We start from the raw sequence: 27,313 nt of genomic DNA, 5'->3' as shown, positions 1-27,313 counted from the left end.
ACAATATGTGATGAATATCTAACTGTTATTAATTTTAGTATAAATATAAATTTTCCACAGCTTACTTTTCGGTGATATCTTTTCCTGCAAAGACGTAGCTGTCAGAGCATGTATCTTGGTCCACATAAGGCACTTTTACTCCTTGTAGATTTACTGGCTTGGGTCCTGATTCCTGCAATGCCCATTAGTAATGTAGTGATTTTAACTTATATTGTTTTCAGTGGTAACAGCAAAATACCAAATCGAAAAATTAATTGTATTTTCTCAACTTACACTTAATTTGCCCCATCCAGTGACGGTGAGCCGGGCACCATCATCAACCTCGTGATCTTCGTCAACCAATTTAACTTTGCGAACGCTCCTGCCGTTTAGTTTAAATTTGGTTTCAACTTTCAGGAGTGCGACGTCATTGTCGTAGCTGACCGTGTCGTAGTCTGGGTGAATGTGTACCCTGGAAATTCTGTGAAGGACTCCACCTTTGTTGCGTAAACTGCTTCCGACACGCACTCCATATTGCTTTGGCGAGAAATAACTGTTCCAAAAAGTAGATGATCAGTTTTGTTAATAAGGGGCAAGACATTTCAACATGTTTATATGAAAATTTACTCGTATACGCAATGTGCAGCAGTCAAGACCCATTCGTCGCTGATTATAGAACCACCGCAAAAGTGACCCTTACGATCGAATAAGGACACTTGCCATCCGAAGTTCTCAATTTTAACACTGGTGCCGCCGACGATGCGGTCGACGACCGAATCTAAAATGAGAAATGAAAAATATACAAGTTTGTTGGAAAAATATAATTGTAATGTTTAATGTAATAAATGTTTGGGGTTTCTCTTTGTAACAATTTGTGTAAAAACAACAAGTTTGGAAACTGATAGGGCTGAATTGAAAAGTTTATTACGGATGTAAAGTGATGAGATAAATTAAATTTAAATATATAATTAACTTTGATCATTTTGGATTTACTTAAGCCATTAATTCAAAAAATGAATATAGATCAAATTTAATTTTATAAATCACTGATGAAACAATTTGCTTATTAAATACGATTGTTTTTCTATTATTGAAGTTAACTTCTAAGCAATTACTTGCTCATTGTTTTTTCTGCTGAAAACAAATTAATAGATTAGAATTTATTGTGGACATATAAAAATGTTTATAATATTTATATTCTAAAAGTATAACTTTACTCACCTTCACCCAAGGCTGCCGCCACAAGGAAAACAACGATGAATCCACACTTCAGCATTTTGTGAAACCAACTTATTTACTGGCGATTGTTTTCTGAAAATTCCGCTATTTATTAATGAACATAAAATAAAAATGCTTTTTGATAATTCCGCGTACTTGAGAATTGATTGTTTTCTTGATAATTAATAAGTGCTCTTACTGGTTTGAGATTGGGTTTTCAAGCATTTCCAAATACTGTGTTTTCAAGTAGAATATCTGTATTGAACTTTGAATTTTTTATACTAAAATAGAAATCACATTCTGAATTGTAATGGGCGAGCAATTAAAAATAAATCTATATAGGGGAGCTAGGGGCTATCTGTAACTGGTATAACTTACAGGCGTTTTTTAATAAAATCTTAAACCATATTAAATCATTTTTTGTTTTGATTGGACATTTAAACGGTTCTGCATAATATTGCCATAGCTACTATCCCGCAGGCTAACGCAATAAACAGAACTGTGCAGGTCTGTCATTTTTGACAGGTACAGTTTGCCTGAAGAAACAAACTTATTTAAAGTATTTGTGATAAATATATATTTTTTAGATCTTGAATTACTATACAGGGCAACTTTATTTTCAAGTATATCCCATTTTGATTTTATTCTACAAAAAACATTCCTTGATAAACGCTTTGGTATTTTTTTATTAATTACATTTAATAAAATTGATATATTTAATCGTCTCGTTTTGACGATCACTTAAGTTATCCTTTATTGGATACTAAAATATCACTACCATTATTATAATTCAAATAAAATAGTATTTAAAATACAATTCATATTTAAATTAATAGAATATTATAGTGAGAGTATAATTCTATTCAATATGTTACTATGATAAGGAAATGTTACCATGCTTTTCTCTTTATTTTTATATGCAATTCAATCTGTCTATTTCAACAGGATTCGAGTTTTACATATTGCAAATTAGTATTTTTGACTCCTTATAACTTTTAACAGTAATGCCACGAAAATTGTTACTTGAAAACATATATCTGTTGTATATTATTATCAAGTAAACGCAACGCAGGATTTTAAATCGAAATCTTGTGGTAGCAAGGTTAAAATTTTTACCACTGGATCAAGAACACCTTTAATTTTCCTTTGCATTTTTCAAAATAAAATATAGAAATACATTTTGTGCTTTATTTTCAGCAATACAAGTACAAAGTTCTAAATATTCACGCATATGATTAATAAGCAAGCAAAGTTCAAGATATGGTATAATATTTACACAGTCTTAAAATCAAGTTACTGTCTAATTAACGTCAATCTAATTATAAGATTATTATGAATGCGTAATTAAATTATTTGTAATTCTGGTAATAAAATAGTTCAAGTGTTACGTACTTGAACGTACTTGATTAATAATTCTACTTGGTTAATAATTGTATAAAACCTTCACAACCTTACTAATGGATTGAATTTGGCACTTGAGATGGAATTAATCTTGAAAGATAATATTACTATTATATACTTTGAAAGTTGAACTATGAGATCTTGAAAACATTTTAAACTAGTGGGGTGCATGGCATCGTGCCTTAAGGCAACGATTAACTTTAACTTCAGTATTTTTGGTTGTTCAGAAAATTTATTCGACTTCTAATTCAGTTTATTGGACTACGATATTATCCACTCTTTCCATTACAGTTTTTTGTAACTCTTTTTAATTCTCTTATACAAGCTGCACGGAGGATACTATTTGTAGTTCAAGGGTTGAGGGGTTCCAACTAAAGAATACAAGGCGTTCAATTGTAATCCATTGCGATTTGATGGTTTTAATTTATTTGTCAATATATAATAGTTTCATCATAGCTAGCTTAAATAAATACTATCGTATGTGAGTTCATTTATTAATTATTATTTTTTTTTAATTTATTAATTATTTTTCGAATAAGACTGTAATTTGAAATTTATTTTTTCGGGCTGAGCTTCTAAACATTGTTTAACCATACCAAAGCCCTTGAATTTCGCTTTACTTCAAAGTTTCATAAATTGTGATGTGAAAACTTTTGCATAGATTTTGTTTTTTTTTTCGTTGTTTTTTTATAAGTTTGAAAGTTTGTTTGATAGAGTCAGAAACAATTTAAAATTTAATTGGGTAAAGGAGCGCTTTAGAGAAATCAGATTCGTTGGTCCAGTAAATTTACTTTCAGTAAATAGTTGTTGAAGTTTGTTAAAGGCTTTCTTTATATAAGTGAATACTTATTTAGTCTAGAGAATTTTGCATCGCATAATTTTTGCTTGATGTTATTATTTGAATGACAATCGACTACTAGTTAATTTCAAGTTTTTGTGTTTTTGTAATTTTGTTTTAAATTTTGGGTATTTTTTACCAAAAATGCAATACTTATTTTTATATACATACTGTAGATACTAATATAAATCATTTTAGATCCATACTTTTTAAAAATATATATTGCTGCATGATTTTTTTTAAAGTGTTTATTTCTAAAGAAGTCTGCAAAAGAATTTACTACTTGGACTAGAATAGATAACTAACCTAGTTTTTGAATAAATAAGACAATAAAATTGCATAAATCAAATAATTTTATTTTTTTTTCTTTACATTTGATTACATAATACAAGATTAAACGCCAGTTTTTTTGCGAATGAATTCTCTAATTCCTGATGCGGCAACTTTGGCATATACACCTGGTTTGTTGGTCTGGCACAACCATTTCCCCAAGAGACGACTCCGACAAGCTTTTTGTTTGCGTCCACGAGTGGACCACCGCTGTCACCTTGGCAGGAGTCCTTGCCACCTTTTTTGACTCCAGCGCACAACATGCTAGAAACAAAAATATTTTAAGTGATTCGTTTTTATAGAAATTGATTTTATATTGACAGCTATTGGTATTAGGTATTAGTGCTGATTAGAGTTTATGCACAGCTTACTTGTCGGTGATTTGTTTTCCGGTAAAGACGTAGCTGTCGGAGCATGTATCATGGTCGACAAAAGGCACTTTCACTCCTTGTAATTTTACTGGGTTGGGGCCTGATTCCTGTAATATTCAATAGAAAATTAATGACTTAATTCTGCATTGTTTTTAGGGAAATTAGTGAATCAATAATGAACCAGAGAACTAAATTGTAAAAAGTTGTTTTTTTTTTAATTTTTTGATCCTCTCTCTTAACTCCTCACTGCAAACTTACACTTAATTTGCCCCATCCAGTGACAGTAAGCTGGGCACCATCATCAACCTCGTGATCTTCGTCAACCAATTTAACTGTGCGAACGCTCTTGCCGTTCAGTCTAAATCTCTTTTCAACTTTCAGGACTGCGACGTCATTGTCGTAGCTTACTTCATCGTAGTCTGGATGGATATATACTTTGGCAATTTTGTGGATAAATCCACCTTTGTTATGTAAACTACTTCCGACACGCACTGCATATTGCTTTGGCGAGAATAGGCTATTGCAAAAAATTGAGAATCGATTTTAATAATGAAAAAGGAGACATTTGAATAGGTTGTTATATGTAATTTACTCAAATACGCAATGTGCTGCTGTCAAGACCCATTCGTCGCTAATGATGGAACCACCGCAGAAGTGTCCCATACGATCGAACAAGGACACTTGCCATCCGAAGTTCTCGATATTAACACTGCTGCCGCCTACGATGCGGTCGTCGAGCGAAACTGGAAAAAGGCATCTCATTAATTATAAAAGTAAATCTGTCGACAAATTCAAAGCTTCAAATCAGACATTTAATCAATTACTGTTAACAATAATATCACTTGTATGAATAGTTAGAATTTCACTAAGTCTTTAAAGAAAATATTAGAAATTAATATGGGAATAAAAATATTTAACTTTACTTAAATCTAGACTGAACCTATTCTACTTAATATTTTAAAATTATTATTTCAACTTTACTATTATCACTTACACTCGCCCAAGGCGGAGGCTACAAGGAAAACAACGATAAATCCACACTTCAGCATTTTGCGCAATCAACTCTTTGACTGACAATTGTGTCCTGAAAATTCCACTATTTATTTCATGATTTGATATTAAAAATGCTTTTTGATTGAACTTCATAATTGGTAATTGACATTTTCATGATAACTCAATGAGTTCGGCTTTTCAAACACTTTCAGATAACATTTAATTCAAGCGTTTTCGAATGAAATAAATTGAACTTTGAATTGAAATTGAATACTTATTAGAGAAAATAAATTTTACAACGAGCGAGATAAATTATTGAGGCAATTATTATTGGTATTTCTTGTCAATACCCATAATGAATAGAAGGCCTGAAACTCTTAGTTGACTTCTCCAAAAAATAACAATTAAAAAAATCAGTAAATTATCAAAACATAATAATTGATAACTAAATCACTTAATTCAGTTATATTAATTGCAATATTTTCATTATGGTTTTTAATAATATTGATTTAAACAATACTTACCGTGGGTAGAGGCACTATCTCAATTATCATATAGAATCCTAACAGGACCTAAAATAATAGACTGCTGCTAGTTATTCCATCGTTGTCTTTCATTTCGGATACAAACTCATAATTCGTTAAATTTGTTTGGTAAAATCATAATAAAGTTGTATCAGTTTTCTTATGGAAATTAAAAACATATATAACGTGCATACTCAACATTCTCATCGTAGGATTTTAGTGATTGATATTATATGGTTGGAGTATAAGAAGTGAATAACATAGAATGCATAAAAAAATAAAATCGAATTCAAAAAACTAGAAGTACAATTTCATATGTATTGTGAGACTTTCATTAATTCTACAGATACGTATTATCCACCCAGTAATAAGAAGTTGTCAATTCATAGTCTATGCTTGTGAAACAAAAAATCATTCTAATATCTTTTTTGGTCCGTTTTATTATTAACCTCCCGTATGGTAAGTTATAGTAATCGCACAAAAATCAAAAATAAAAATTTTTATGTGTCGTTATGTTTCAAAGGTTTCTAAACATTTTGGCATACCTTAGAAAAAATGGATGTATGTGTGTGCGTGTGTGTGTGTGCGGATACAAATTTTTGTCGACGATTTCGGTAACACGGATCAACCGATTTGGATAATTAAAAAAACATTCGATTTGTATTGATAAGGAGACGTGCTGGTTAGTTTTTGGCAAAGGCAAGTTTGGCTGTTCCGAAGATACGGAGCAAAAAAAGCCAAAAATGGTAATTCAGTTTTTGAGAGAGCGTAGGATCCGATTTGAATAATTCAAAAAACATTTTATTTGTATTAACGAAATGAACAACTGACAAAATTTTTGGGAAGGCGGTTACGAAGATTTCATTTGGTGGTCAAAAATGATCATTAGACATGCCTATCAGATATTTTATTATCAGATATTTTATAGATATTTTAATAATAAGAACAAATTTTGTTTACATTTCTATGGGTTCCGTACTAATGCTTATTCGTTAGACTGCAACGCGGCGCTCTCGCGCTAAGGAATCGCGATTGCTTTGAAAAGAGTTCAACTTTTTTAAAATTTTCAATTTATAAAAAGAATTCAAATATTAAAAAAAAAATTCAAAAATTTTTAAATTCTAAATTTTAGGTTCTAAAAAGAATTGAATTTGAATTGAAAAGAATCTTCTTTAAAAAAAATGATACGGGAAGATCCAGCAATTTGCTTTGAGGCACGATGCCATCCACCATTTTACATTTTACAATGCTGGTTCCGGATGATAATAAAGGTTAATTTGATTTGGGGTGCTCCTGTTGAGTCTGATGGCATAGTTAAACAAGTATTCACGGATGGTATGGTATATAGAGATTAGTTCAATAGGACTCTAAGAGTCTATGTTTGAGTTGTTTGTTGCTATCATTGCAGACATATAGATTAGCACCATGTTATTGTACGACATTTTAGATATTCTCCTAGATATTTTTTTAAACTTACGAGATTTTTTTTCGAAGTTCTTTGTCTATAGTTCTCAAAGATGAAACAAATTTATAAAACATTTATAAATGAATACTCGAGTGAGACATGCTCTTACGATACAATTTTACTGTTTTTCGTAATTATTTAATCGAAAAATGTGTGCAAAATTAGTATATGTTATTTTTTGTCAATTTTGCAAAGCTCACTTCGAATAGAATTGTCAGCATGCAGCTTTAAGTTATTTTTACAGTGACAAAACTCGGATAAAAACTTTATTTCTGAGCATAAAAGAAATTTTGCATTTTGGCTGAATGATCACATATCATAATTATTATTATTTTGCAGTTTGATGCTGGTTTTCCTACATTATGTAAGAAAGTATTTAGAAATAGAAGCTGGGTTTACAGTATTATGGCTTAAATAGTAGCTGCGAAAGAAAAAGGAACAAAATTGAAATAAGGATCTAAAATCATTTTTCAAAAAATTATTCAAAAATCGGCATTATTTTATATGACCATGATCATTTACAGCGACAATCAATATAACGATATATATATATATATATATATCTTGATGATTTTTTGTTCGACGTTGAAACATATTGAAATGAATAAAACAGCCAATGCGTCGAATGTAAACAATTTAATTTATTTTTTATACGTTTCGAGACTAGATGTGTCTCATCATTCAGCAGATCAGGAAAAACCCACTTTACTAAAACATTTTACAACACCACAATCACATGACACTACTGTAGGAAAACAAAAATAATTTACGAAAAGACCGAAAAAGGTAGATGTAAAAATGTATAAAATACATAATATTTGTTTTCAAAGCATAGCAACACGAATGGACTAAGAATCAATTCTTAGTCCATTCGTGTTGCTATGCTTTGAAAACAAATAATTATGTATTTTATACATTTTTACATCTACCTTTTTCGGTCTTTTCGTAAATTATTTTTGTTTTCCTACAGTAGTGTCATGTGATTGTGGTGTTGTAAAATGTTTTAGTAAAGTGGGTTTTTCCTGATCTGCTGAATGATGAGACACATCTAGTCTCGAAACGTATAAAAAATAAATTAAATTGTTTACATTCGACGCATTGGCTGTTTTATTCATTTCAATATATATATATATATGTATATATATATATATACATATATATATATATATATATATATATATATATATATATATATATATATATATATATATATATATATATATATATGTATATATATATATATCGTCTTCATACATTTGATATAATACATCCCATTCTCGGTACATCAATTTCTGCCTTTCCGTCTTTGAACAATGGAAAAAATTGGGCACAGTGCGGGACATATATTTTGGATTATAGTGTTTACAAAACGCGGATGATATTGTGTCCGTCATCGAAGAGAATGTTAAATTAGAACTATTGGCTTATATATCGTGAAGTACGTATTATAATTATAATAAAACAGCCTTTCGCCAGAGTTTTACAGCCAGGCCTCATTTCAAATTAGAGCGAGTCGCTTTCGCTGTTACAATTCTTAATATGTTGTATCTCTTATATTTGACGTTTTATGAAATTGTACATTGTAAACCTAATCAATGTATGTATAATATATATATATATATATATATATATATATATATGTATATCCGAGAATATCTTAAGTTCGGAAAATTTCATATTATGAAAAACTAACTTTGGTATTAGTTTCTATAGCAGAAGCATTGAAAAAATGCCCCAAGAAATGTGTAACTGCTTTAAGTAGGATTCGCCTTGAGGATCACTATGATCAAGACAACTCGTTTCTAAATCACTCTGATGGTCGGTTTATAGTATTTATAACATAAATTGATATTTTGTGTTTAATTATCCTTTTAGTGTCCTTCTTCATAATACTATATCAAATGCCATCAAACACGGTAGCAGAGGGTCAATGGATCATTAGGATATAATATATAGGCTTTAAAACAAGATGCGATAGTTTTTTTTTTTAATTTTTTAAATATAGATCACTGATGTTACTTATTGTATAAGTGATAAACCAACAAGAAATGTTTAATATATTTTTTTACCGATAAATGAAAATAGTTGTTGCTATCTGATGAGGTGTAAAGTTGTCAATGACGGTGCTTCCAATAAATTTTTGTGATTGAAAAAGAAAAAATGTCGTCGGTTGAATAAAATTACAAAAATATAGGTCGCATTAAACGGATGTATATATATATATATATATATATATATATATATATATATATATATATATATATTCTTAAATTCGGTTTCAGCGTTGATACATTAGTCATATATAAGCAGCCAATGCGTCGAAAAAATGTATTAAATAAAAAATTTGATTAGTAGTTTCGACATTTTAGAAGTGTGTCATGATTTAGCTAAATTGAAATAAAATGATTCATTTAATAAATATGGGTTACAACTGATAATATATAAAATAACTGAATATAAAGCATACAAGTTAGTAAACAAATTTTTAAAACATAATAATTAAATGAAGTCAAAATGATTGCCAAATCTGTTTGAAAAGGCTTTGAAATTTATTTTTATTTATTTCATATATTATTTGTTACTTTTTTATTCATTCAATGTTATATATTATTAAAGCTCAATGGTGACGCTTTTCTAGCGTCGAAATTAGAGGAAATAAATAGTTATATTAATATATTTATTTATTATTTTTCTTTGAAACATTAGCTGCTTAAATATGACTTATAGAAAAGCTGCGAGCTTTCTGTAATCGTTTCTTTTAAGTTAATGCATTTCGAGATTCACTGATATATTTTTATGAAATAAAGCTACTTAGATGTTACCAAAACAAGTAAAAATAATTCCAAAACTATTGTTTATATTTTCAAAATTTATAGTTTCTAGAAAAAGTGCAGTGCTACAACTTACCCCTGTGTTTGGTGCTAATTTTCACAACTAACGGGGGAAGTAGTAACGACAAAAAATGACAGTAATGTCTCTGATAATTTATTCTTTACTTAGTTTTAAGAAAATTGACTAGTTTTTAAGTTATTCTTTTCATACATCAACGCAAACGTGAATTAATAAAAATTGTTAACGCCTAAGGCTCAAGTTCTAAATAATTCAAATATATTTTATTACCTTTCTAACAGAATAAAAATGATATAATTAATCCTTCATTGTAATGTATCCTGTCCCTTGCAGACCCTCAAATATTAATCCTTCCTTCCAAGAAACTATTCTTCCTTGAACTCGATTTAAACAGATCGCAGGCCAACAACTGATTGAACAAAAATATAATGGAATGTTGCTTAATTCCACAAAACGGACCAATCAAGAAAATAATATGAAAATATAGAAATCTCCGTAAATCAGTAATATCTCAAAGTTCATCTAAGTAACAAATTTAAAATCAACTGGCAACAATTAATAATTCAACTTTATTATTTTATTTAAATGTATGTACAATAATTAAAAACTATTTCTATCTATCTTTTTTTAATATATTGGTCTGATTCAGCCAATGAGTATATTTGGTCCTTCAGCCAACAATCGACAAAAGATGTACATTTTCAATAGTGTTCGGCAGCATCTCGATGGATCATGAACTTCTATACATTCTTTTTAATCTATCTTGTGTACATACCACAAATAAAATACATAATGTCTTCAAGAATTTTTGACAAAAAATGAATTTGTGAGTTATTTTTCCGCCGAAGTGAACTTCCAAAAGCCAATAGTATAACTTCGAATACAATATTATTTGTTTTCAAATAATATTTTAAAAAAAAAAAAAAAGACAACACTTTTAGTAATTTTGATTTACAAAAGTTAACTATTCGGCGGAAAAATAACTCACAAATTCATTTTTTGTCAAAAATTCTTGTTTAGTGAAAAAGTGCTAACGTATATTCAAACATACAGGTAATTAACTCAATTTTACCATTAATCCTTTCTTAAAAAATTTTTCCATAACTTTCAAAAAATTTCTATCATTTTTAATATCCTGTTCTGATAATCCACTCATTTATTTTTATCATTTTCATTTTGATCATATTATCATATTTCTGTACATTATTATTTGTTACAATTAATTTATTATTTAAGAAAAATCTATTTTCTATTCTTAAACATATTGTTTGCTTAAATCTTATCAAGATCATGTTTCTTGACAGATGTCCTGAAGATGGAACGTACCTAGTTCCGAAACGTTGACAGTAAACAAATAATTAAATAAAGAAATTGTTTATTAAAAACTTTTCTTGTTTTTTTGTTTTGTATTATTTTTGGATTCTTGTTCGAAACTCTACAAAATATACACAAATCCAAGACTCTACCATTCATATATATATATATATATATATATATATATATATATATATATATATATATACCGAAACCGAATTTTCATAATAGTGCAATTTTATATTGCATGTCAAAAATGACGCAGTTGCACAGTTCTGTACATTGTATTGTTCTGAGGAGACAGTAGCTATAAGAACATGATGCGGTGGGGTTGCTCTACATATACCGTTGAAGACAAAGAAATATTTTTATATCGTTTAAACGCCTGTTACTACTTATCCCTGCTACAAAAAGCCCCTAGCATCCCTATATATATTCAAAATGTGGGTGTGGGTGTGATGATATTTTTAGTTTTCAGTTATTCAAATAAATCAAACAATTTTTTGCAATATTTTAATAGTGTATTAATAGTTCATAATTGATACAGGTCACTAGTATTATTCGATTTAATATATATATATATATATATATATATATATACAAATAAATTTATAAATAAATAAATACTTAAATCATAATTTTACATAGAGATGATATAACATATTTAATAAATAATGAGGTTGTGCTAGTTGTTGATAAAAACGAACAAGGATCTTCATAAAACTATTAAATATTCATGGCACTATCGGTAATATTAAAGTGGTCATTTGGCTTGCTAATTATCTAAATTAAATTAAATGCGAATTGGGTTCATTAGACTATCGTTTGGTATGCTCCTTGACCGAGATCAGTTCCGGATCGGCTCCAGTCGGCCAGGTGAGGTTCAGGGGCTGAGATGTATGTAACATGTCCGGAGTGTGCTTTGGCAGCAAGTAGATCTTTAAAGGCAGTGGCACCTGTGTGATGGGAAAGAAATTATAAGCAACACACCTGGATGCAATGAGAAACGAATAAACGTGAGAGTTGGTCGCCTTTTGTACAGATGGCGGTGTCTTTCCTTTATAAATACATCTTTAATATATATATATATATATAATATATATATATATATATATATATATATATATATATATATATATATATATATATATATATATATATATAAATTAGGGTGGTCCTTAATATGGACATTTTCGAATTTCCTTGCTCCCAAGGGCTCAAATAGTTTCAAATTCGTAAAAAACAATTTTCTGAAAGTTTTAGCTCTTAATATTAACTTTTAGATAGTGCGTAATTCAATCAAACTTCGTATATGCATGGAATAAATAGCATGGAAAAAAATTTGAAAATTAAAAAAAAAATTTTAGGTATAACTTAGAGACAAATGAATTAAAAGTGAAAATTCGTGTCATTTTTCATTGAAAATTCGACGCCCTGCAAAATTTTTGAAAATTTTTTCATGCTAATTCCATACAAAACTTTGATTGTATTGCGCTCTATCTAAAAGAAATTATTAAGAGCTAAAACTTTCAGAGAATTGTTTTTTATCAATTTGGAACCATTTGAGCCCTTGGGAGCAAGGAAATTCGAAAATGTCCATATTAAGGACCACCCTAATATATATAAATATATATCATTTGTTTGATCTACACGGAAATTAATTCTTAAAAGTAATTGCGATAACAAATCAAATTTAGGCACGTGGCATCATGCAGCAGTTACAGAGTAATTATTACAAATATAGTTTAAATTCTATGCGAATAAAATTTGATATAAAATATTGTACTGTAACTTTACTGTATAATATTTTACATCAAACTTTATTAATATTAATTATTATACTACGCGACAGTTGAATTCAATTATTACTCTAAAATAAACCAGGTGAATACGTATAATTTTTACTAAGATAGTCAAATTTTTGTACTTTTTTCTGAAGAATTTCTTTATCATTTATGTGTTTCTAAGAGATTCTTGGATATAATGTATAAATTTTATACTAAATTGCATTTTGTTTTTTCTGGCATGTTGGTGTTTGAATTATTTATTTAATAATAACTGAATGGTGGCACATACTTAGTATTCAAAACATGCACTATATTTTTTTTTAATTTATATTGGCTTTTAATTGTATGTGTATACTTCAAAGATCATATTTTTCTCTGTATAGGGTAGGGCGGGGCACAAAGATCCAATTTAATTTTAAGCAAATAATTAATTATACTGTCTAACCCAATTAAACTGCATTGCAATACATTACACGTATCAAACAAGCAACTATCGAACTATGTTCAGTAAAATTCTCAGTTAATTTCTAATTACAGAAAAGTGATTTCTTGTACTATTTTTCAAAAATTTGTCATGTGTTCCTTTTTACCCCATAGGCGATGTAATATGAAACATCCAGGAAGCAAACAGATCCAATGTCTTATTGTTAATTTTAAAGAGATTTTACATAATATTAGCTACATTATTCAACCAAGACAAAATATAAATTTTAAGGGTACATTTTTTACGAAGATCTGGTATTTCGACAAAAATATTCATCAGCATAGTTGGAATAACTATTTACTTCATTTTCAAAATTGCTTTTTTGAACTTAATTTACTTTATTAGATTTTTTTATTGTTTACATCTTTGCCACCTTGCTACCCCACCTACGTGTGAGCTTTTATAAAGATTATATATATACAAAAAAAACTGTTGATTCTAACTTGAAAAAAAAAACACATTTATAAAACTAATGAATAACGTATACTTAAGAATTACATTAAGGTCTCGTAAACTAAACAACAGTGCTCACAACCAAAAAACTAACGACGAAAGAAAATACTTCGGTTTTGAATTTTTAAATATAGTCATCTATCTTCTGATAGCGAAGCCGTATATACAAGATGAAGGCTTTACTTATTTTTGAGTTATCTCTGACGGACCTTTTTACCAGCGGTCCTTTAAGCCTCGTTCTACACCACCCTACCCTATACCATATATATATATATATATATATATATATATATATAATATATATGTCCTATAAACTTGTTTAAATTTAAGTATAAAGATATGAATTATAATAGTTAGTGATCTTATTTTTCAAAGAAATTTTACAAATATTTTAGTATCAGTTTCTAAAATCTACTGGATGAAAATGAAAATTCATCTGTATTGAACTAAAATTGATTAATTAAATAATTTTTTTTTGTAGAAAACGGAACGGTGCTTTTATATATGATCATAACAATTGATATGACTCTGCTTCAATCTCAAAACTTCTAGGAATTTAAATTACTGCAAATCTAGTGAGATCGTCTTCAACTATTTATTACCTAAATTAATTCATACGTGCTTGGAATGGGTTTGACTAGTTCCTATTGTGCTAATTTTTATTCACAAGGTACATTTGGTATACATTTTTAGAGTTCTTGGCAGAATTATCTAAAATTTTTACTGTTAGAAATATTATGAAAAAAATCTAATATATAGTTCTGAATATCGTAGAAAATAACGTTCTGCAGTCTGTTCATGAAACATTGAGTATTAACAGGCAGTTGTCTTTTTCTTCGGTCAAGATCAATTTTATAAAAAATAATCCTAAGTTATTTATTGAAAAAGCAAATTAAAGATTAGGCATATTCTATGTGTAGTTCATTTAGTACTATTTAAGTTCTTTCGATTTTAATTAAACTACTTTTGCGAGTACGAATGCTCGATGTCCTTGTAAATATATTTGTATATTTAAAATTTTATACCATTAATTAATTTTAGATTTTGATTTAGCATTTGATTGCTCCAGAAATCAGGACTTAATTAAGAAACTTTTTTTTGAGTCGTTGATTACCAACCTGGCCTAATAAATTATTTTCAGATCTAAAACACATATGAATTTTGAACTGAAAGTTATTTACAAAAATACAAAAGTTTAAGACACAATAGTACTTTGATTCATAAATTAACAATAATATTTTAGAATTTAACCAGGTTTATACCTGCTATTTTAAAAATTAAAAATGCATTTTTACTTAATTTTTACCAATACTATTTCGTGCTTTTTTGTGAAAGAATTTGTTCGAAATGTTTTAATTATTCCAAGATATAAATTTGAACCGAATCATATAATATCAAACCTGCGAAGAGCAGAGCTAAAACTCCAGCACCGAGTCCTTTAAGAGAGATCAAAGCAATTGCGGTAAGGACGATTGGCAAAATGACGGCAGTCTTCAGTTTCAATCCCAAGAGCAGGGGCAAAACGATTTTCTTCAATTTACTGGATCGGCTTTCTGAAAAGTAATAATATTTTTAATAAAAAAAGCTTGCTAAAAACGAAAAATAATAAAATTTTCAACAAAACCGTGGAATAAAATAATTTTAAATTTTCAACAAAACCGTGCGTATCTCATATAGAGAACGAAGTGAGTAATTACTCTTTGTAATATTTTCATAAATAGAACTTTTCTGGAGAATATATTTTGGAAAAAAAATAGTGAACGATAAATAGAAGCTTTTTAGAAAGTTGCTAGATTGATGAAGAAGAACATTATAAAACATTATAAAAGAACATAGTTAAATTTAAATTTAGGATAATTTATTTAGGATAATCTACAGTACGAAATGATCACCCGTTTATATATTGTAGCGTGTGGTATAACAATGCGAAATATATTAATGACATGTATAAAATAATACTATTATATAGATGTTTTGTACGATCTCTCATACCATTTGTCTGAAATATATAAAATTTATATTTTCAATAATAAAAACATGCCAAAAATATTATATTTTTCTTTTTAGAATTTTTGTTGTCTATGGGATTTACCTAATTCAGTTTAATTTTAATATGGCTAAAATATGAACTAAAAATCGAAGATTATTAAATTGTAAACGTTTTAATATCTTTGTTATTCAGTTTATTTATTTTCTATTATTTTATTGCAATGTTATTATTATAAAGCATATTTTATCGTGGGAGGGATGAGCAGCTGCCCCTAGGTTAGAATCATTAAAACATAATCGACTTCTCAATTGATTGATTAGTTCAATTTCAATTGAGCATAATGAGATAATGATTATATGAAATGATATGTGAGACAGTAATTGTGATAAAATTGTAGTGATCGATATACATTAATGTCAAATCAAACTATCCAATTTCAGTCAAATGCCTATATATAATTATCATTCGACTTTTGGATACGAATTGTTAAAGTTACAGATGTATGTTAAGATGTTAATATGGTATGTGTCATGATGGAAATCGTAACTAATGTACGTTTTGGCAATGGAAAAATGTAGATACGCTTTGTCATATAACATCTACATTCATCAAATCCATACTACTCATCGTACAACGAATTCGTAGTAACGACTTATAAAAGATGTTCGGTTTATATATTGATATCAACTCTCTCCCCAGTCGTCCACGATCTCTGCGTGAGTGTGTGTGAGAAAAATTTCTCTTGTAGGAATAAAAAAAGATGAAATAAAACTAAAAGCGTGTTAGGATTCGAAAGTGGCACGACGATATTAAGGTCACGGTACTCGGCCGCGGTGCCGCTCCCACTTCTCGGGAGAAAATTATCCACGTGAATGAGAATGGGTTATTGAACCAAGTTGATTTAGGTCAAGTTTAGAGAACACGGCTGTTGGTCACGGACGTACATTGACCAATCGCGGTTCCGCGCTTCAGGTGGGGACTTTCGAAAGTAAACACGACTTCTCACGCTTCCTGCCGCGAGATTGGAAAGCTGGAGCGGAGTGGCGGGCGAGTGGGAATGCGAACTATCCGGACAGGTGCGTTTGCCGAGAGAGGGATACGAGAAAATTTCGAGAAGCTTCCCACTAGGAATTTGAATTTTTAGTACTTGGAAGTAATAAACAGTAGAAGGATTGTGATGGTCTTTTAAAATATAATTTTTTAATTTTAAATTATTTTTGCATATATTTATTTTAGATTCTTTAAAATTTTTATTAATTTATATAATTTATATATAGAGTAGAGCGGGGCTTGAAGGTCCGCTTGTAAAAAGGTCCACCACAAATATGTCAACAACAAGTAAAGTTAAAAATTTATTAACAACAATATTTGAAAGTAGAGGGAAAAAGATGCGTAATCAGCTATTGCCTTAACTCAAGCAACGTTGCTGTCTTAAGATAAATGCCAATGTTTGAAAGGCAGTTTGTTATTTAAATGGTAAATAAAAAATTAAAAAAAATTTTGAAAATTCATAACAAAAGTATTTTCTTACGTTGTTAGTTTTTTTGGTTGTGAGCGCTGTTGTTCAGTTTACGAGGCCTTAATATAATTTTAGGTATACGTTACTGTATCGATTCAAAAGATATATAGTTGTTATTAAGTTATATTCAACATATTATATAATCTTTATAAAAGTTTGCTTGTGCGTGGAGTTAAAAGAACCAACTAAACCTTTATACTAGCAACGATGTAAAGAATAAGGAAATAGTAAATACAAACGAAAATTCAGTTAAAAGGCAATTTATCAATTGATAAATCAAATTATTAGTTATTCCAATTCTACTGATGAATAAACTGTATATAACCTAGATCTGGTATTTCTGACAAAATACCAGATCTAGGTTATATACAGATTTTTTTGTGAAAAATACGGCCAATAAAATTTGTATTTTGTATTGGTTAAATAATGTCGCTATTATTTCGTAATATGTCTTTATTATTTAAAATAAATCATTGGAACTGTTTGCCCTCTGGCTGTCTAACATATTTTTGTAGAGTTTGAATTGGTTATGGATTTAAAACAAGAACAATTGTTAATGATTTTATAATAGTCTTCCAATAGTAATGAAGAAATAGATTCGTAATAAAGTATATCATATTTAGATTTAACAATCGATGGCTCAAATTCATGAAAGTTCTATTGTATATAAATTAATTAAAAACGTTTATAACTATAATTTACTTTTTAATTTATATACAATAGAACTCTTATGAAAGTCCAAATTTTGAAGTTAAATTGTCTTTATTAGAAGATATCGTGCATTTTGAATTTTAAATACGCAATATTATTATTAAATCAGAGTAGTTTAATAATGATTTTTTTTTCAAATGTAATTCACTACCCGATCACATTAATAAGTACAGATATAATTTAATGAATATACCATAGGAATAAACTATAAATAAAATTTAAAAAATTGGATTTGCGTTAACCCAGTTATAGGAGAACTTATATTTATTTATTTTGACACCTACTTCTAAAATATTTATATTTTATTCGACTTGTAATTTAAGCAAGTAAACTACAATAAAATAAAGTTTAAAATTACTTTTTTTTCAAATGAAAATAAATATATTAGGATGTAATATAATAATTATATTACATTACATTGTAACACATTTTCAAGTTTAACAAAGCTTTTGAAGAATATGTGCTTTATAATTATGTTGAAATATTATACTAACTATTTTATAATTCATGAAACTTCATGAAAAGTTTTTGATCCAAGTGAATAATTTACTGTTTATTTATAAATTTTTTTTAAATCTTAAATTTTAATGTAATATAATCATCAATCAGTTGTAATGACGTTCTGAGTTCAATATCTTCAATTTATGCGGAATAAATATTTAGTATTTCACGAGTTAATGTTTGTTATAATATATCAGTATATACAAACTAAGTTTTACAATATACAATATACAATATACAATATACAATAGATAATTTTTAAAATTCATTTCGGAATTTGGATTATTAAAATGTGCAGTTGAAAACTTATCCTTTTAAGTTTTTGTTGTGATCTTTAAAATTAATAGTTTTTTATCTTTGAAAAAATTTAAGATGAGTGTATGCAATTTTCATTTTATATATGTATATATATATATATAATATATATATATATATATATATATATAATATTATAGTACCATATTTTTCATTGCAATAAGTTAACGTAATTTCATAATCCAAACAAATATTTTTTAAGTGTATGGGTGATGACATTTTATATTAAATGAATATTTTTCAGAAAATTATATTAGATAATTATAGGAAAATATGCTATTTATTAAATCAATTCTAGATCATGGATATTACTTATTTTCATTAGTAGAATTTTTTCAAAATAATTTAATGTACTAAATTTTGCACATTTTAGTACTGACGAGTTTTTATTTTTGTGACGTTTACATCTTAATTTTATACATATATATCTTAAACTGGGATATATCTCCAATAATATTCAATCTGGATTTGGTAAGCTCATTTATATTTATTACCCATAACGAGACAGTATTATTGCAAATATTTACGTAACTAGAGAACACTTAGCGCGATGAAAATTAAAATTACAGTTTTGCAAACCGGTGAACTAACCTAGAATTTAGTATTATTTATTTATTGATGTCGGACAATAGCTTTATTTCTGGAATTCATTTTGGTAATAATTCATATTTTTTGGCAATAATCTTCTTGTTGCGTATATTTATATAGGTAGTTGTATCTAAGATCGATAAAAATAAACGTTTTTCGCAAATACAACCCTCATTATATATATATATATATATATATATATATACAAAAATTGGATATTTTTTTAGTTATTATAATTGACTCGTATATGTGATGTGATTTTTTTATAGTGTGAATTAGATTGAACTTTAGCTTATTTTGTGAATAATGAACAAAATCAACAGCAAAGTAAATATGTTTTCAAATACTTTCATATTCTTTAAAATTTAAAATGAAATTGTTCTCAATATATCATTATTCTTAATTTTAATTAGATTTGAAATTTGTTAATTATTTAAACTATAACAACAGAGTGTACGATTTTCTCAAGAACATTTATGAATTTCAAATAAATAATAATTTAAATAAATATTGTGTGTACGATTTTCTCAAGAACATTTATGAATTTCAAATAAATAATAATTTAACTAAATATTTTTTATTTCATGACTATTCTTGTGACCACTTTATGACTAATTTGATAATTATTAAAACTATTAAAAAAGAGCGTATGTACGGTTTTCTTAGGAACATTTATGAATTTCAATTATAAAAAAAATCAATTTAATATTTCTTATTACTTTTGTAATCAATAAATTGAAGATGCGATGAGAATCGTAGCAATGTGATTAATTACAGATTTATTTAAATAAAATATTTATTGATCACTCTGTGTATATTTACTGAAAAGTTATAATTAGAATTAAGCAAAAATGATTGAACAAAATGGATTTTTTTCTAGTTCATAATATTTAAAATATGTAGCGGCATAAATAATAGATGCAGTAGATGGACTAGAACACAATTTATAGGTAATGTGTCTCATAACATAATTATGAAATATTTCATCAAACGTACTTTTAAATAATAATTAGAATCCTGCAAGTAAACAGCAAGAACTACTAATGTAGTCAGTACAAAGATAGAGGTTACGGCCAGTTTTGTAATTATTGCAATAATTATTTTAGTGAACAATTTTTTTTATGATAACCCAAGTGCTAGATTGTATGTTTTCAATCAAATATTTATTCGACATGATGCTAATCATCATTTCTTCATTTATGTCCGAAAAAATATTGATTTTGTAATAGTGAAAAGAAAATCAATAGGGACAAAAGAAAATATTTTGGTGCATGTTCTGGATAATAAAAGTTAAAACGTAGAATACTTCTATCTACCGAAAAATTAGTTGTTAATCGTCTAGCGGATTAGTTCTGGTTAAAAAATGTAATTGTTCGTGAAAAACCAGTACGACCAATTACAAAAAGTAATGAAGATTTCCGGTTTTTAGCATCTCGTTTGCCCTTCTATCGCAACTTGTTCGCTGTATAAATATTGAGTCAACACTCCGACCATCACACAACATCGTGTGTGTTTGCCAACACTTGGCCAAATTAGTATACGCGTTGACTTTAGATCAAAAATTGTTTACCAAAGAATTTATCGAAATAAAAAAATCTACGTAAATCTGTATTATTAGCTATTATTTTTATAAGTTGGGAAAATTACAAAGTTCATAATCGGGCGTCTAACAATTCTATTTCATACAACGTCGGTCATTGCTTTGATTCCGTTGATTATTTACGGTTATCTTAAAGAATTTTTGTAAGCGAAGTTTATAGTAATTTACGGTAAATGCACGATACAAACAAAGAACGATTTCTTTAATAATATACGGAAAATGTGCATTTGTTACATGAATTTAATTAATAAATGTTCTGAAAATGGTATTCCAATCACATAACAATTTCTGTACAATTTTTCTTCTGAAGTATTATGCAAAGCAATTTACGCGATATTTACTTATATGCACATTTTGTTATTCAAGTTGTGAACTTTTTTCTACACGGTTTTTCTTAAACAGTATAAAAATTATCAAACCGTTTGTTTTCAAATAAAAATTGAAATTCCCGATTTAAATAGACATTACGTACACGGTTTTTAAGAATTATATTTCGTTTATTTGGATCTTATTTATATAAAATATTTGAAATAAAGTTGGAAGTTTGAAATTGGCGTAAATTACATTAATATACATGCATGTAATATGAGATTATAGGGCCGATTCTACTGTAAAATAGACCAATATTATGGCAAGGCTTTGTTACATAGCAGTTTTATACTAAATTGTACTAAATACTGTCAAAATGCGATATGGTCGCTGTGCAGTCAGGCGTTTTAGATAGAAAATCGATCCTAGAAATCGCACAAACGACAAACACACAATCATTAATAACTTGTGAATGAAGTTCATGTATAAAACGTCTGACCGCACAGCAACTACATATCTTTTTGACAGTTTTCAGTACTTCTTTATATGAGAAGCGCTACGCTACGTAGCTTTGTTATAACATTGGCCTGTTTTACGTCAGAATATGTCCCTATAATGTTATTGGACCGAATTTTTCATTGGTTTTTGTTATACGTTTATATTTTATTGAAAACTGTTCCTATCTTACAACAATTCGTGGAATTATGCATAAAATCGTAATTATACAAAGAGCTTCAGATTGAACATAAAATTTGCGAAATTTTAGTTCAAAAGGTAAAATACTGCGACATTGTCGATATTCAACAAATTTAAAAAAAATGCGATGCATTTTATAATCAATAAGATTGTTAAGAAGACGATTTAAATATTTTTTTGTAAGATTGTTAATTTATTGGCCGGGCCTATCGACGGTTGCTCTCTTATTTAATTTTCTAAGAGGGTTGATGTCTAACAATCATGAGAGGCTTGAAAGTTGTGAGAAAATTTTTGATTAAAAAGCACGAAATATCACATGGGGGAAAGAAGATCTAGTGAGATATTAAGTGTATCTATTATTTACTAAGGTTTCCAAATAAAATTACGTTTTTTGGAAGTACCAAAAATACTACGTATCACTAAAGGGTGATGATGATTGAAAGCTCTGAGAAAGTTTTTGATTAAAAATCACGAAATTTAGCATGGGAAAAGGAGGATCTATTGAGATTACGTGCAATTATTTATTATTTACCTAGATTTCGAAAAAATACGATTTTAAATACGATGATTGAAAGCTCTGAAAAAATTTTTGATTAAAAATCACGAAATATAGCATGGGAAAAGGAGGATCTAATGAGATTACGTGCAATTATTTATTATTTACCTAGATTTCGAAAAAATACGATTTTTGTAGGTACCAAAATAATACGTATCACTAAAGGGGGATAATGGTTGAACGCTGTGAGAAATTTTTATATTAAAAATCACAAAATATCACATGGGGAATGGAAGATCTAGTGAGATTACGTGCAATTATTTATTATTTACCCAGATTTCCAAAAAAAAAATAATACGATTTTTGTAGGTACCAAAGCTCTGAGAAAATTTTTGATTAAAAATTACGAAATAACACATGGAGGAAGTAGGATCTAGTGCGATTTCTAGATCTACCTAGATTTCAAAAAAAAAAATACGATGTAGGTACGAAAACTACTACGTATCACTAAAGGGGGATGATGATTGAAAGCCCTGAAAAAGTTTTTGATTAAAAATCACGAAATATCACATGGCGGAAGGAGGATCTAGTGAGATTTCTAGATCTACTTGGATTTAAAAAAAAATACGATTTTTGTAGGTACCAAAAATACTACGTATCCCTAAAGGGGGATGGGCCTAACAATGCATGCCATTTGCGGACTATTTTCTTGAAAAAATTCGAAACTTATTTGCAGAGATGAATCCATCTACTATAGTGCACGTCGTTGTAGTGAAATTTTAGGTTTAGGTACAAAAATTTTGTATATACTTTCATTGGATTAACACAAACTTTGGCTTATTTCATTAAAACAAAAGGTTTAGAGAAACAATGTGTAAAACAGAATTACTATGGAATATTTTTTTGACGACGTCTACTACATGATGCATAAGATGTATCGTAGTATTTATACATAATATTTTGCAAGAGTCGACAACCCAGCGGCTAACCACTTTTCTTTATATATATATATATATATATATATATATATATATATATATATATATATATATATTTGTTGCTTGTATGTGTTTTGTCTACAAAAGGCGATTTTTACTTCAAATTATGCTCTTAGAGAGATCTATAACCTCAGGCGGAAATTTAATATCACACTGTTTGATATCGAGCTTGTCTGAGTTGGGATCGCATCCAGAACTAGTTTGCGCTAGCCCACGTTCTTAACTATTACACCATCTCGCTATCTATGCAATAAATTTTAGTGAAAAAAAAATCAATATAATTCATTACTTATGTTATATTCTGCTAAATCTTCATATTTAAATATAAAGATTCTAAATCTTTATATTTAAATTTGATTGAAATTAATGCATTTTATATGAAACTCTCCAGAGTTGAACAAGCGTACATGAAATATTTGATATGGCTTTATATGTTCTATGTTATATTCTGCTTTATTAGATAATATATTTCAGTATTTTTTTATCTGGAACTGCGTTTTACTGATAATATATACTTTATTGAATAACAAAGCAATGCAATATTATCAATCAATTTTATTAATATATTCCAAGTGAATAAATCTTTATAGTTTATACCCGGACGCCAATGTCAATGGATTGGTATTCTATTTAAACATACCCAGTACGACCAAAAATTTTATAGGAATAAAATATATAACAAAGAAAAGGAAAAATAATCTATTAACTAGAAAAATTTAGCGTGAGTTATGTAATTGGTCGAAAGTTCCAAGATCTTAGATATTGTACATTACATTGTAAAGAGAACTTAAATAGCATAATAGGGAATTTTCATGTTTTTTAAGATAAGTGACATAGATACTGCCTTCAACTAATTAAGTTGCAAGAAGATGATCCATTGCACTACAAAGTAAACTTTTTGTATAAATATTGGGCTTTGTTTTTGTTACATTTTAGTTTTAAAATTGATATAAGAAAGCCTTCTCTATTAGATTATATTGCTTATGAACTCAAGTATAGTATTTTCTCATATCAATCTTGCAACAGCAAGGTTTCGAGTTCAAATCCATCCAGTGATAACCAATTTTACTTGTAAATATCGATCAAAAATATGTTTCCAAATAAAAGTAACTCTTGTGGGCATTGCAGAAATGGGTTCAAATATAAAAGTCAAAAACACTAATTTGACTGTCATCAAGATGCCTCCTAAGAATCATATGTCGATCACAAAATGTTCTCTGAAATCTTATGTTGTATTGATTTTCCATTGTATTTAGTACGCATTGATTTGTCTTCGTATGTTAATCCAGTAGTGGAATATTTTCAGACGCATTGTTTGTAAGTGTGCTGGATTTAAGTAAACCACATAAGGTGTGTATTTACAAAGTCAGTTTGTGCAAATTCGTAATTTTGTGGAGACCTACATTCATGAACTGAAATCGATCACAAATAACCTACACGATGATGTGCCTGATCATGCCGTGAATGAAGATGAAAAAAGCCAAAATAGCCATACATATATCTCTATATATAAACATACATATATAGAAATATATATAGAGTCCTGCATCTAAGTTTTACTCAAAATTTGTTAGTTTTACCTGGAAATTGGTGCCAAATAGAATACCTAAAAACTTTATCAAATTTTAACCAATGATAAAATATTGAAATGCAAATGTAAAGCTGTTAGATATTATGCAAATTATTGTAATTTAGGCATTTTGCGTATTGTTTGCCCAATTAGTTTGCCATTTTTATCGATTTGATTTGATCAAGTAGAAGTGAAAAGTTCAAATATATTTGATTCTGAAATATTTTTCTGATCATATTCATCTATATCATATTGAGAGAGTTTCATGAAGAATATGAAATAAAAATTTTTTGTCTTATATTGTGGTGCTGTAATTCGCCTAAAAAAATTAGTGCTGTAATTCGCAAAAAAACACTTAATAGATCTTTTAAGTGAATACTAAATAGTCATTTAAGGTAAAAATGGCCAGGAATTATAAGATTCTAATTATTATATAGAAGAGTTAATAGGTCGGAGATTTTGTCATTTTTACGATTTTTTACTATTTAACTCGTAATTTTAAGTTTAGATTTGTGTTCAGTGGTAAAAACTACGTAGAAATCATATGCCGCATATCCGATACAGACATCTTTTTTGTGGACTTCATTTTATTATCTGTTTGTTTGTTTTATGTATACTAATAAAATGATCATTATAAGCAGGGGCGGTCCTGACGCCCGCATGCCAATTTTTAAGCTTTTAAAAAATATTGCCCAAGATAAGTAAAAGATGCAAATAAGTTATATATTTTCTGAATGATATTGAAAAAACTATATTATTAATTTTATATCCAAACCTCGTTTAGGCGCCCCTAAGGCGTGCGCCCGCATTTTTTGCATGCATTGCATTCAAGGTAGGAACGGCCTTTATAAGCATATTCTGATTGCTATTATAATTTACTTGATTCTTAATATTAAATCTTTTTTTTGAAGATTTATTATTGTGTTAGTATCAAAGTTTTGAAAAGTAATTTTGAAACTGTTCTATTTTTTAATGTTTTTATAATCAACTTTGTTTTTTGTTATACATATTACATATATAAAAAAAGGTTTGTTCAAAGTGTAAAATATTTCCACTTTTGTATCACTTACCTTCAGTCAAACTTCTGCCCTTCTTTTCTTCTGGTACTTGGAATTTCAATTCGTGGCTCTGCATATAACGCTGAACCCTTCCGACCAGACTTTCATCGTTGCTTGATGGTAAAGGTTCGACTCCTCTGACCTTATCAATGCTCAGTCCACCGAACAGGGGTATGCTACCTTCTTGGTCTGCATTGTCAACGTATTCCTTAATTTTATTCTCAACGCATTTGTCATCGTTATTAGCACAAACGTCAAAGCAATTCACTGTCGCCATGCAGAGAACAACTATCACAATAACTTTGGTGAACATTTTGATACAATTAAGGTTTTAATTGCCACGATGTTTTTTCAAGTGCTCCTTACAGAAGGCTACTGTCGAAAATGTATGAACAATGTCAGTGTTTCTTAGTTTTTATTGGATTTGATTGAATAGTGGGGAAGCTATTGTTTTCGATATTCGACTATTGGCATTATCAAGTCAGATCACGATTACGGATCCACTTTTGATGTGTGAATTTCAATCGCGTTCCTAATCTAATTCAAGAGCTTTCATTATTATTTGTCTGTACTAATTGCTCTACTATTTATAACAGAAAGTGTTAAAAACCTTCCTGAACAATGGCAAAAATTTATTATTTTACATGAATCATCGAGTTATCGTCTGTGGTTTTTGCACAGTTACACGGGGCGGACCAGAAGTCTTGTTACTTTTCATAATCGGATTTGTATAAGTTGATACATTATTAAAAAAAAGTTTATTTATTTTGAAAGTTTAAAAGCAAGGATTATATCATTTGAAAATTACATCATTCATGTATTACGTTTGATTTTCAGATACATGATTAAACTGGAGAAGAAATTTTCAGTATCTTTTTGATCATTTGTGCAATTCTTAGATCAGAATAAAATATGGGCGATACAAAAATTAGCAATTTTGCTTTAGCATTGATGG

General features: G+C 28.3%; 3 protein-coding genes across 3 annotated transcripts; all 3 read right to left on the bottom strand.

The window, feature by feature from the left end:
* Positions 1 to 59: 59 nt before the first annotated feature.
* Positions 60 to 1,286, bottom strand: LOC113377603 (trypsin-like). Its single transcript, XM_026617974.1, has 4 exons — positions 1,201 to 1,286; positions 607 to 757; positions 274 to 532; positions 60 to 172 (listed from the first exon to the last, which is right to left on the bottom strand). Exons 1-4 carry the CDS (start codon positions 1,253 to 1,255, stop codon positions 62 to 64), a joined length of 576 nt encoding a protein of 191 aa, XP_026473759.1. The 5' UTR covers positions 1,256 to 1,286; the 3' UTR covers positions 60 to 61.
* Positions 1,287 to 3,771: 2,485 nt separating this feature from the next.
* Positions 3,772 to 5,222, bottom strand: LOC113376985 (vitellin-degrading protease-like). Its single transcript, XM_026617132.1, is given in 6 exon segments — positions 3,772 to 3,900; positions 3,903 to 4,030; positions 4,138 to 4,244; positions 4,396 to 4,654; positions 4,730 to 4,880; positions 5,132 to 5,222. Coding segments are annotated over 6 exon segments (771 nt in total). The 5' UTR covers positions 5,187 to 5,222; the 3' UTR covers positions 3,772 to 3,829.
* Positions 5,223 to 12,096: 6,874 nt separating this feature from the next.
* LOC113375265 lies at positions 12,097 to 26,671 on the bottom strand. The gene is made up of 3 exons (XM_026615207.1): positions 26,371 to 26,671; positions 15,408 to 15,560; positions 12,097 to 12,239 (listed from the first exon to the last, which is right to left on the bottom strand). The coding sequence occupies exons 1-3, from the start codon at positions 26,669 to 26,671 to the stop codon at positions 12,097 to 12,099; spliced, it is 597 nt and encodes a 198-aa protein (XP_026470992.1).
* Between the last annotated feature and the right edge of the window lie 642 nt (positions 26,672 to 27,313).

The sequence above is a fragment of the Ctenocephalides felis genome, unplaced genomic scaffold, assembly GCF_003426905.1.
Source record: "Ctenocephalides felis isolate EL2017-DRISC unplaced genomic scaffold, ASM342690v1 CF-g0.4_SCAFFOLD_01886, whole genome shotgun sequence".
Classification (NCBI taxonomy): Eukaryota; Metazoa; Arthropoda; class Insecta; order Siphonaptera; family Pulicidae; genus Ctenocephalides; species Ctenocephalides felis.
The sequence above is the reverse complement of the archived record's forward strand: the minus strand, read 5'-3'. Positions and strand labels throughout refer to the sequence as shown.

Bases quoted from the DNA above. Each gene is read 5' to 3' on its own strand.
- LOC113377603 (XM_026617974.1), bottom strand. From the start codon at position 1,255: ATGCTGAAGTGTGGATTCATCGTTGTTTTCCTTGTGGCGGCAGCCTTG. The intron at 758-1,200 runs GTGAGTAAAGTT...TTCTCATTTTAG, and splicing joins GGCGGCAGCCTTGGGTGAAG to ATTCGGTCGTCGACCGCATC. The intron at 173-273 runs GTAAGTTGAGAA...TGGGCATTGCAG, and splicing joins CTGGATGGGGCAAATTAAGT to GAATCAGGACCCAAGCCAGT.
- LOC113375265 (XM_026615207.1), bottom strand. From the start codon at position 26,671: ATGTTCACCAAAGTTATTGTGATAGTTGTTCTCTGCATGGCGACAGTG. The intron at 15,561-26,370 runs GTAAGTGATACA...ATTACTTTTCAG, and splicing joins GGGCAGAAGTTTGACTGAAG to AAAGCCGATCCAGTAAATTG. The intron at 12,240-15,407 runs GTTTGATATTAT...CCCATCACACAG, and splicing joins TTTAGCTCTGCTCTTCGCAG to GTGCCACTGCCTTTAAAGAT.